The sequence below is a fragment of the Chanodichthys erythropterus genome, chromosome 8 (assembly GCF_024489055.1).
Source record: "Chanodichthys erythropterus isolate Z2021 chromosome 8, ASM2448905v1, whole genome shotgun sequence".
Classification (NCBI taxonomy): Eukaryota; Metazoa; Chordata; class Actinopteri; order Cypriniformes; family Xenocyprididae; genus Chanodichthys; species Chanodichthys erythropterus.
This window is the reverse complement of record NC_090228.1, coordinates 36,186,324-36,199,244: the sequence shown is the minus strand read 5'-3', so window position 1 is coordinate 36,199,244 and position 12,921 is coordinate 36,186,324. Positions and strand designations below refer to the sequence as shown.

The following is a 12,921-nucleotide window of genomic DNA, read 5'->3' as shown; positions in this document are numbered from 1 at the left end:
TGAAACTCAAATGAATTGTAGTTGCACAGAGACGAATGAGTCGAGTATTTCCAATTGTCAGAACTGAGAAGACCTGTGCCCCCACCCCTCCCAGACTGGCGAGGGGTATGAGAGAAAGTGAAGTTGTTAGAGAGAGCAGCAGGGGTTGCTGAGTCCTCTGGACGAATCCAGGTCTCAGTCAAGCCCAAGATATTAAGAGAAGAATTAGTAGCAAAGACTGGAATGAAGTCAGCTTTGTTAACTGCTGACTGACAATTCAATAGACCCACAGAGACAGAGAGAGGAGTGTTAGTGTTAGAAGAGGAGTAAACAGGACGCAGGTTAGAAGCATTGCGCTGCCTTTTATGTGGGTTAGTGGAGCGTTGCCGAGAGATAACAGGAATGAGTTGAAAGCACATGCTGAGGAAGAAGGACAAGTGTGAAAGGAGGGAAGAAACTTAAGTGCCTACCGGTGTCGTTGCTCGGTGGAGTCGCGCAGGTAGAGTCGCAGGTCTTTACCCGAGTCGGTCGAACACGAGGAGGCTGAACGCTCCCGCTGACGCTTCCACAACAGCGCGCACACACAATTAATATACTGCTTATTGACACGTGATTGAAACGAGCTAGGCCCGCCTTGCAAATCAGCACTGCAAAAGCCTAAACCCGTGAATGGCTGAAAACCGAAACTAACTAAAGCTTAAGTGCGGGCAATAACACCAATAAAGTCTGCAAACGCGGCTGTTATTCTAAACAAGTACAATTAAAATACAATTATAGTCGAGGTAGGAAATAGGACAAACACAGATACGAATTAAATCCTTCCTAGCAGCAAATAATAAACGAAGCAACTGACCCAGGACAGATATTAAGCAAAACACTTACGCGCTCATGCGTCCGTCACCACTGCCAGCTCGCTAGTCCTGCGTTATGGTCTTCCAGAAAAAGCCCAGATGTCAGGAACACAGATACCAGTTCAGTCTAGGCAGCGCCACCCTAGAACACAAGACATCCAAAACACTGAATTACCAATTCCAATCTGGTGTAAAATCTGATTCAGCCCATTGCGCTGTATGGAAGTGAGGTTTGGGGTCCACTCAGTGATCAGAGCTACACTAGATGGGACAAACATCCAACAGAAGCCCTACATTTATTCTCCTGATTTATGAATGGATGCATTGAATCTTTTTTTCTCTCTATCTTGTGTATCATTTAAAACAGCTTGTTCAGTGGAAAATTACTACTAATGTTGTTCTATTTTAAGAAACGCTTCTGAAACTAACAAAGGAAGTGAGGCATAAGAGCAAATGTGTTTGTTTAGACAGCTTGGACTTCAATAGGGCATCTGCAAAATTTTAGACCTATTATTCTTATTTTTTATGGAATATTGCAATATTTATAAGTGATTTATTTATAAATTCACATGCCCCTATAATCTTTAATTAAAATAACTTCCCTTCCCACTTGCAATGACTTCTCTTCTCTGTTGACATGTTTACTGGAGCAAGAGCGGGACAACATGTCAATCACATGACATTACAGCAATGGCCAAGTTTCACTCAGATATACATCACAAAAGGGAAGTTGACCACAAGTTTATTCGCCAAGAAGACGAGTGCTGACTACATCTACAATGAACAAGATCATTTAATGTTTGACAGTTAAAGAGCAGAAATGTCTGATGGTATTTATGAAGATGTGATCAGGATTGAGTCTGAGGGAATGAACACAGACAGAATGGAGATGACAGTGGAAATCTATGAGAGTGCAGAATGTGTGAGAGATCATGACTTCAGGACAGAGACAAACACACCCCAACCACTTCAGCGTACAGGTAATCACATTCATTACTTTGATCAAATCATCAGAGTCTGCACATGTTCAGTCATCTAATGTCAGACCTGTGCTGTTCAGAAGTGATTGAGTGAAGATCAGAAGAAGCTACAGTGTGTTTGGTTCAGCTTTGTGTTCTTCTGATGCTATTGTAGGATTTTACAACTAACAATTTGTATATGATTTTGGAGAGAAAGAAAAAGAAACTGACTAAAATGTTTACTCAGCCTGTGTGTTTCAGTTAGGATGGTCAGTCCGTTTCGTCTGATGCCTAATTGTACGAGATCTGACACCAGCATTGGCTATGTTTACATGCACCAACTTTCATCAATCCGAATGAATTGAATCCAATTGCAGATCTGTTTACATGTACTCTAAACACTGTAATCTGATTCAAATATCCATTTATATGTGTTTTATATATATTCTGATTAAAACTTTTGTGCACGTGCTCTGCGTCTGTGACAGCATATCAATCACACTTGGACAACCATGGACGTGACACCAACAGAGCTCATTGTTATTTTTGTCCTGTTGGCAGTGGCGTACAGGACAGGCATGCAGGGCACGCGATAACCCAGGTTGCATCAACAGACGATGATCATGTATCGATGACAACCAGAGATATTGCCAAGAGAATCAAATCTTGGCAATAATAAGAGGATCTGGTATTTCCATTTAGGCCTGTTACATTCTTCTAGTCTGTTTTTAGCCCATTACTATTAGGTTAGGCTTATTTTATTATTACATTAATATTAGAATAAATTTGCCCTGCAATAATTTCATATCGCATCACCACATAACTGTGCTGTGAGGATAATAAAAGATTATGCTATTATACAATGAATTATAGGCCTATAATTAAAAATTGTTAAGAGTGTATAATATTTCCTAACTCTGCAGTCATCAATGAAATCTAAGCACGGCTTTACTTAAAGCAAAACAACCTAATTTGTCTTATTCTCATTTGTTTCGACTTGCCTATAAGTACGGCCACAAGAGAAATAATGAATAAATTAAAGCTGCAAGCAGCAATGAAAGGGCCCTCGCACCCGTTGGCTTTAGGAAACAGTGAACAGTGGGTGACATGCATGTAAGCGAGTAAATACAGGATAATTATTGCAAAGTCATTTAAAAGTGCCAGACTTCCTGCTCCCAACAAGTGGCGCTTTGAGCATAACTGTATAGCACTCAACCAAGTGTTTCATGATTTAACATGTTTCTAGTATGTTTGGTACTTCTTGGTATATTAAAATGTGTTTCAGGGAGTGAAATACAGTGTAAAGTAGGGATGTCCCGATCACGTTTTTTTGCCCTTGAGTCCGAGTCATTTGATTTTGAGTATCTGCCGATACCGAGTCCCGATCCGATACTTAATAGCCTACATAAAAAAGAATAAAGAAGAGTGAAAAAACAGATCCAGGAACAGTGCTTTTCAGATTTTTCAGGTATCTAACAGTTTTCAAATAGTAATCAAATATAAAATATCACTGCATATTATCTTTACTGTATAAAATAAATAAAGATTAATCATTATTTAAGTTACAAAAACTATTCAGTCAAGAGCAGTGAGTGATTTCTTTGTTATTTGTTGTTTGATTTAACATTAAATACAGGCAGCAGGAATAGTTGTTTTCCCTTTAAGACATGCACGATCCAGTTCATATACTGTTACACATGCGCTGTCTTTTCTCGACTAATATACGTTCACTTAAGACATAACCGACTATGTTTGCTAGGATACTCGCTAGGACGGGCATGTTGACATAATTTTTGTATGAATTTGTCCGCTGAAGAGCAAGACTTGAAAGAGAACTCAGTATTTGCGCGCTGACTGGAATAAGCGTGTGCGCGCTTCGGATGAGCGCACACAAATCTTCTCACAGTGCATGCGAGTTCTCTTTCGCGTCTTGTTCTTGAAGGTTTAAATCAGCAAGGCTTAAATGAGTTAGTTTAAACACAGATAGCAACGTGTGCTGTTCAGGTCTCACCTGTATCAACACCCGGGTGATGACGGCGTAAATGACTGGACATTAGAGCAGACGGCACTCGCAGTTAACAGTTTACAAAGAGTGACTGTTTTGTCCACGCTTTCTGATTATCGTTGTTGTAACGTTTTTCGCATCCATCGACTGAAACATACATTATCTGAACTCTGTCTGTTTTCCACGTTGCTATTTTAAACAAACCATATTAACCAATAGATGCGTCGTCATTCGAGATGGACCGCAGTGCAAGTGCCGTCCGTAAGTGAACCGTATGGTTTGATTTTTTTACCGAGAACCGTTGCACCCCTAATATATCCGAGTCCTGATCGGGAGGTAATGTCCGATTCCGATCGAGTCTGAAACCACATGATCGGGCCCGATTTCCGATCACGTGATCGGATCTGGACATCCCTAGTGTAAAGCATGCCATTTCCTGTTGCCAGCAGGTGGCACTATGACTAACTGAATATTGGCATATAGATGTCTTTAGGCTAGGACTCTTATCACACATGTGAAGTTTGGGGCTGATCAGACACTGTATGCCTGAGTTACAACAACTTTGTTTCATGACGATAATAGCATGCTTTAGCAGTCAGCTAGGTGTTGCTAGCATGATTTAGAATGTTTCTAGCATGTTAAGTACTCAATTGCATGTTGCTAATAGTGCATCATATTGTTAAAAACATAACTTCCTGTTGCCAGTAAGTGGCGCTATTACTATAACTGAATTTGTCATGTTGATGTGTTCAGGGAAGGACTCTTATCAAATGTGTGAAGTTTGGGGTAGATTGGACATTGCATGCCTGAGATAAAGCAACTTCCTCTTTCACTGTATTGATAGCATGCTTTAACACTTAGCTAAGTGTTTTGCTAACATTTTTCTAGCATGTTGCTAGCCTGTTTAGAACTTGCTGGCACATTTTAAAATGCTGTCAGGAGACCATAACAGTGTTAAACATGTCACTTCCTGTTGCCAGCAGGTGGCGCTATGACTGTCGCCATGGACATGTGTTCAGGATAGGGACTTTTATCAAGTTTGTGAAGTTTGGGGCAGATCGGACATTTTTGCCTTACACTGCATTCCAAATTATTATGCAAGTGACATATCAGTAAGATTTCAGTACAATAGTTTTTTCTAAGAAAATGTTTGTTTGTTTATTTATCCATGTCTTTTTAGATAACTGGTATCAATCTCAGACAAAATAATTTGCCAGGTCAATGGAAACCCTACTTAGAGGTTGTTCCACATTATTAAGCAAGTCACAATTCTCATGCAATATGGAGAGGAAGAAAGATCTTTCTGAAGATGAAAAGCATGAAATGGTGCAATGTTGTGCAAAAGGCATGAAAACAACTAATATTGTGTGAAACTGAATGGAGATTATCGAATTATCATAAGATTTGTGAGTGATTTAGAGCACAGCAGACACGCCCTTTTATGAAAACTCAAGATCTTCGCAATTTCGAGTCGCACAAGCCTTGTGATTACACAAACAAATTTGAAGATGATCGGATTAAAACTGTAGGAGGAGTTTGTTAAAGTATGAGGCCTGAAAATGTCAAAAACTACACAAAAATCGCACAGGAAATTAAAAATAGTGGACTTTGCTCTAAGAGACTTTTTTGTAGGTAATGGGATGTTACACATACATACCGAATTTCGTACATGTACGTTGAAAGTAGCCCGAGGTGCACACCGTTGAAGTTTTATAGGCGGCGCTACAGAGCCAATTTTTCCCACAATTTTTCAGATCAAAATTTCATCCGGATCGAGCTCAGTCGGAACGATTAAAGTGTTTACATGAAAATCACATGAATGTTTTTCAATCCAATTGAGCCGTCAATCTGATTACAAATGGATTATTTGGGTGCATGTAAACATAGCCATTGTTTTTACTGAGACCGATGCCTAAATGTACAAGACACTGAATTCGTTTTTCCTGAGACCTGAAGCCATTTAGTCTGAGGTGTGATGCTTTTTTATCATGTGACTGAGTTCTGAGGATGTCTTTAATTGTACACCGTACCTGAGTCCTTCATAATAATGTTCATGAGAATGCTGCTCTATCTTTGTGTTGGTGTAGAAACACAAAGATAGAGCAGCAATTAGGAATTGAGAAAACATTCATCTTGATGTCTGTCATTTTCAGGAAGTGATAATGTGAAGATCAGAAGCTCCAGAGCAGCTGCAGTGTGTTTGGTGCTGCTGTGTGTTCTTCTGCTGACTGCAGTCATAGTGCTGTGTGTCCACATCCATACAAAGAGCTCAAACTACACACCAGAGACACACCAGCTACTAACTAACATCACCAACCTCACACAAGAGAGAGATGGGCTGAAAATGAAGAACAAAAACCTGACCAATGAGAGAGACCAGCTATTAAACAAGAACATGGCCTTGACGAATCAAACGGATGAATTAACTAAAGAAAGAGACCAGATCAATCAGGAGAGAAATGAACTGTGGAAGATGCTCAATGAAATGGGTAATGTTAAATTATAATTACTAGTACAAGTGTTGAGTTAAATATCTAAATGAGGTCATTCCATAAACTTTATATACTATATCTAGTTATATATACCATTATATACTTAACATATATATTAGGTGCCACTATCATAAACTAATTAAGTCCAAGAGGGGAAAAAGTACTAATCGTGATCTGGTTATGTTTACAGATGGATGGATTTACTATCAATCCAATCTTTACTTCATTTCCTCTGAGAAGAAGAACTGGACTGAGAGCAGAAGATACTGTACAGAGAGAGGAGCAGATCTGATCATCATAAACAATAAAGAGGAACAAGTGAGTGAAAAATACACTAAACAAAATTATAAACAACACTTTTGTTTTCATGAGCTGAACTCAAAGATATAAGACTTTTTCTATGGACACAAAAGGCCCATTTCTCTCAAATATTGTTCACAAATCTGTCTAAATCAGTGTTAGTGAGAACTTCTCCTTTGCCGAGATAATCCATCCACCTCACCGGTGTGGCATGTCAAGATGCTGATTAGACGAGATCGGACTAACTGCAGAACAGCATAACCATACGTCATGACAGTCTGAGGACGACAGTGCCAGACTAACAGCCTGAGGACGACAGTGGGCGGAGCCAATTTATCTCTGTAGGCATTGCTCCATTTGGAGCTTTTTAAAGTTTATTTAAACCATGTTAATGTGAAATATTGTATTATAGGATCTAACTGAAATGATAGATATAGATTGATTCGCATTGTGTTAATAGCTTAATCGTATACACACAAACACGTTACTATATATATATATATATATATATATATATATATATATATATATATATATATATAGCCTATGTGTGTATTAAAATCCCCTTGTAACCTTTTAATATTTTAAAAGTTCATAAATTTGTTTTATGTCTTAAATGATTAACTGAATATCAATTGAACACTAAGCTTAAACACTAAGAATGATAAAAATGTATTCATTTGTCATAAAATGTATGTTTTACTTAAGCATTTCAGAATGAATCATTGTTTTTTATAATATATAATACGCATTACACGGTTGTACACTAGATTGCATGAATTAAGCAAATTCAGATCCATCAAACCCAAAAACAAAATATATTTATTTAATTTTAATAAAATGTACTATAATGTAAGTAGCACAAGCATTATATAGCTACTAGCTGTGCTTTGCTCTAAAAATTACAAAATCAAACCAAATTGAGTGTAAATTGAACAGCAGGTACATGATGACAAATTAAATCTTTAAAAAAAAAAAAATCTCCATAAACATGCGATTAATTACAAGACTCTTCTTGTCCAGACACTCATTAAGAAAAATGTCCATATCATCCTTAATTTGAAAGCAAAACACTAAAGGCTCTTTGGCCAGTTTGTCATCATCCGTTTCAGCCTGTGAAAGTTGAAGAAGGGCTTGTTCCTGGTCTTCCTCTTTCAATATGAGAAAGCACTGCTCTTTTACTAAACCCGTGAAGACCTTTGGTTGTTGTGCAGCGCAGAAGTCTTCTGTGATCCGTGGCTCCTTCATGAGAGAAGAGTACAAACAAATGGGATGAGATGTTAAAAGTGTATTTAACAACACTTTGTGTTGTAGTCAGGATGCAGCACAGCATGTATAATAAAGTTTTGACATTCTGTTTTTCTCATGTTTATATATTGAAGACATAAATCATACCCTGTTACTAATGAAATTAATCAGTTATGTTCAGCATAATTTTTTATTTTTTATTTTATTTTTTTTACAAAAGGTAAGCAATTCACATGTCTTTTCACGCTGCACTTAACCCCGGGTTATCGTCGTCCTAAACACCACTTTTAACCCTGGGTAAAGTAACGCTCCACATATTGCTTGTATATTTACATGCTTTTGACAGTCACAGAAACACTGTGCATTGTATATAAATAGAAAATTCAGCATTGGAAAGAAAAAACAACAACAAATGCTGACAAAGAAAATACTGTTTAATTCTTTTATAGTCTGAAATGTTAATTCAGGATAAACTTGATAGTGAAGTTATGTATCTATATGTAATGAGGATGTGCAATGCCTGAGCATTTATGTGAACATATTGTGTGCTTTGTTTATCTGATCGGTGACACTGACACTGCAAATAAGGATGTTAACCAGGGTTTAGTAATGTACAGTGTGAAACGCTGCGTATGAAAACTCAGAATTAATTGTTAACCTCAGGTAAATGATGATCAGTGTGAAACGTGAATCAAGATAACCCAGGATTCTGTTTACCTGGGGTTTACAATCACCCAGGGTTAACTATTTAAAGTATGAAAAGCCCTCATATATGTTTTTCATTCTAATGAAAAGAGAAGTTCATACATTTTTAAAAACTTTTAACTTTTCCTTTTTTTTTCTTACCATTAACATGAAGATCCCACAGAGCCGGTCAACTGTTTCTAAAACAATGGAATATTATTAAGTTATTCCTGAAAAGATTTGACAGATATAACAACACACCATCTGTACAAGAAGCATGTGTTTATGAAAGTCTTATGAAACTAACCTTGTTTTTGATCAGCTTCCACTGTCCTGGGGTGAGACTGCTTGTCAATTTACTGCATTGCAAAATCAAAGAAAAACGTAAACATATAACCATAAAACTTGCATAAAAGAAACAAGTTTCGTTCTTCTAAAGTCAAAATTACTACTTACTGCATTGCAAAAACAACATTTTAAATTGAGAATACAAAAAAAACGTTCATACCTCCACTGACAACAGCCTTTTTGTGAAGGTTTTTTGAAGGTGTTTTTTGAAGGTGTTCATTCAACCAGTGCCGTCTGGTCGGTTTAAGAGCACTGGACAGTGGAAGTTGTTGCAGCACGTTTTGCATCGCTGTAAATGAAGCAAAGCGGAGCATCTCCCAATACTAATATCCCTCTAAAATCCACAAAAACACTGATCAGTATTGTAAAATGTAACCAATTAAATAAAATACAGCACCAACAACAAGTAATATCACAAACCATGAATATGTAAACACCCAGGTGAAAAAATACTATAGTAAATATTAGTGTTTTTGAACCATACTGTAGTAAATTTTTGTACACTGTAAATATTATAGTATTTACAACACTAATGAATGCTACAGTAAACTGGTAAACTGTTATAAATACTCTACTTTAGTTTTTACTACAGTAAACTGTAGTGTATATTGTAGTATAATATACTATAGTTGTAGAAAACCTACTGTAGTACAATATTGGGTAAAGTAATTTGTTTATATTATTATAGTTGTTATATTATCACAGCTACTATAGAATTACCACAATAAATTAATTCAAGTACTTATAGTACTATAGTATGGTTCAAAAACACTATAGTATTTACTAAATGACTATAGTATTTTTTTCACCTGGGTGCAAGCAAGGTGAGACGATTTGTAAAATATCAAAAGACGTGATAAAGTGACTTTGAAGCCCATTTACAAAATATTTAAGTCATGTTAAGTGTTAACGATCGAATAAATACACAACACATAAACGTGATCGATTAAAAACACAACACAAGAAACTTTTTTACCGTGTTCTCTTCTTCCGCCATGATTGTTTGCTTGTTTGTCGCTAACTCCGCCCACATCTGACATGAGACTGTTACTCCGCCCACTTCCAGCCTCAGGCTGTTATGACGTATGGTTCTGCAGTTGGTTAGTATTGGATTAGACAGCATGATTATTGCACAGGTGTGCCTTAGGCTGGCCACAATATAAAGCCACTCTAAAATGTGCAGTTTTATCACACAGCACAATGTTATAGATGTCACAAGGTTTGAGGGAGCATGCAGTTGGCATTGCCCCTGAATTGAATGTTCATTTCTCTACCATAAGCCATTTCCAAAGGCATTTCAGAGAATTTGGCAGTACATCCAACCGGCCTCACAACCGCAGACCACGTGTAACCACACCAGCACCTTCACCTCCAAAAATCTGTCTCAGGGAAGCTCACTGAATGCTCGTCGTCCTCATCAGGGTCTCGGCCTGACTGCAGTTCGTCATCATAACTGACTTGAGTGGGAAAATGCTCACATTCGATGGCATCTGGCACTTTGGAGAGGTGTTCTCTTCACGGATGAATCCCGGTTTTCACTGTACAGGGCAGATTGCAGACAGCGTGTATGGCGTTGTGTGGGTGAGTGGTTTGCTGATGTCAGCATTGTGGATCCAGTGGCCCATGGTGGCAGTGGGATTATGGTATGGGCAGGTGTATGTTATGGACAACGAACACAGGTGCATTTTATTGAATTCACAGAGATACCGTGACGAGATCCTGAGGCCCATTGTTGTGCCATTCATCCACGACCATCACCTCATGTTGCAGCATGATAATGCACGGCCCCATGTTGCAAGGATCTGTACACAATTTCTGGAAGCTGAAAATATCCCAGTTCTTGCATGGCCAGCATACTCACCGGATATGTCACCCATTGAGCATGTTTGGGATGATCTGGATCAGCGTATACGACAGCGTGTTCCAGTTCCTGCCAATATCCATCAACTTCACACAGCCATTGAAGAGGAGTGGACCAACATTACACAGGCCACGATCAACAACCTGATCAACTCTATACCAAGGAGAGTGTTGGTTACACCCCCCCCAATACAGTAAAACTGCACATTTTAGAGTGGCCTTTTATTGTGGCCAGCCTAAGGCACAATAATCATGCTGTCTAATCTTGATATGCCACACCTGTAAGGTGGATGGATTATCCCGGCAAAGGAGAAGTTCTCACTAACACAGATTTAGACAGTTTTGTGAAAAATATTTGAGAGAAATAGGCCTTCTGTGTACATAGAAAAAGTCTTAGATCTTTGAGTTCAGCTCATGAAAACAAAAGTGTTGCGTTTATAATTTTGTTCAGTGTAGATTGGGCACCAAAGGTTGTGCTGCTCACAGTATGAATGTCTACTCACCAACACAGACATTAAAGAGTTAGTTCACCCAAACATGATCATTCTGTCATCAATTCCTCACCCTCCTGTCTTTTCATAAGACTTAAGTTCTTCTTCAGAAAATAAATTATTATATATTTTTTTTTTTTACTGAAATCTAAAATATTTCTGTCCTTTTAATGAAAATGTATTTCACTTGGATTAAACCACTCAGTTCATCCATGGATTCCTTTTACAATCTCATTATGAACTTCTTGAACCGAAGATGAGTGAAATGTTTTTGGATCTGGAACATGAGTATGAGGAATTGAACATTTTCAGTTTCAGGTGAACTAACCCTTTAAATGTGACTTCCTGGTTCATTCTACTAGGAGTTTGTTAGAAAGATATCTGGTAACGCTGGAGTCTGGATTGGTCTGACTGACAGTGATGTGGAGGACAGATGGAAATGGGTTGATGGCACCAACATGACCTCTGGGTGAGAAATCACTGAATTAAACTGATTATTCTCTAATAAATGATCATATCTCACAGTCAGTATCATATCACACAGGAAGCAGCACTGAACATCTAATGCTGATCTGTTCTTTCAGGATCTGGGCAGATAAAGAACCAAATGGATCTAAAAAAGAGAACTGTGCTGTGTTATATTCATCAGGGTGGTATGATTATCAATGTAATAATATTTTTAAATGGATCTGTGAGAAAAATATTTTTTTTAAAAATAAATAAATGAAATATATTTGTGAAGTGTGTTGTAACCGAGTCAAGTTTCTTAATATTCTCACTATAGATGTAAATGATGACAGTAACTACTGTATCGGGTCAGTGAGTAAAGTACATGAGGACATCTTATCACAATAAATACATTATTTATTAACATATTTAATAACATCAATGTTCATTGATCACTGTTAATGTGATGTTGATTCGAAGTCACTTTTGTTTAAATACAACTGAATTGTCAACATAAAATAATGTTGCCATGTAACAAGTTAATGTTGAAACAGTATTAGTGTTTCAGCAATACCTCAATGGTGCGTCAACAAATTCCTGACCATTTCAAAGATGGGGAAAAACCTATTAAAATATAAATGACACCTTTCCAGAAGTTGAGCCTATTTATTTTATTTAACAGTTTAACACAATCAATGACAAAATGACAAAAAATAAAACTCTTGAAAAGTGGGGTGAAAAGGACGAAAGCATCACAACCTTTAAAGGGGTCATATTACAAAAAATTTTACTTTTCCCATTTAAGTACTATAATTGTGTCTCTGGTGCATTTACCAGCACAGTAACAGTAACTTTGTTTTGCTAAGTTGTGTCTGAGCAGAACACCATGCGAAGGGATTTAGGGGCTACAAGCAGAATTTCAGTTTTTTTCGATATTCAACTTTAAGGAGTTTTGAGCCATCCATATTTTGAGATTGTGTAAGCAAGATGTTAAAGAAGGGTGAGGAAAAACAGAGTTATGTTGTACAGTAAAATAAATTTGTGTGTCGTCACACAAATAAATTTGTGGTCAGATCATCTGGCGCCATAACTTTAACTGTGGAAAATAAAGCCATGGCGCCGGATGATCTAACCTAGGGGAAGTGTGTAGATTAAAAATAAAAGTGGACCAAGGACAGATCCTTGAGGCACTCCACGGGAGAGGGTGACAGAATGAGAATTTGTGAGATATGAACTTAGCCATTGTAAAGCTGTTTC

The 12,921-nt window shown here is 37.5% G+C and overlaps 1 protein-coding gene across 1 annotated transcript; it reads left to right on the top strand.

Moving 5' to 3' along the window:
* Positions 1–1,650: 1,650 nt before the first annotated feature.
* Positions 1,651–11,940, top strand: LOC137025199 (CD209 antigen-like protein C). The gene is made up of 5 exons (XM_067393226.1): positions 1,651–1,810; positions 5,948–6,283; positions 6,477–6,604; positions 11,580–11,686; positions 11,802–11,940. Exons 1-5 carry the CDS (start codon positions 1,651–1,653, stop codon positions 11,938–11,940), a joined length of 870 nt encoding a protein of 289 aa, XP_067249327.1.
* Positions 11,941–12,921: the final 981 nt, after the last annotated feature.

Coding starts and splice junctions, on each gene's coding strand:
- LOC137025199 (XM_067393226.1), top strand. CDS start 1,651: ATGTCTGATGGTATTTATGAAGATGTGATCAGGATTGAGTCTGAGGGA. Junction 1,811..5,947: donor CCAACCACTTCAGCGTACAG/GTAATCACATTC, acceptor TGTCATTTTCAG/GAAGTGATAATGTGAAGATC. Junction 11,687..11,801: donor GGCACCAACATGACCTCTGG/GTGAGAAATCAC, acceptor CTGTTCTTTCAG/GATCTGGGCAGATAAAGAAC.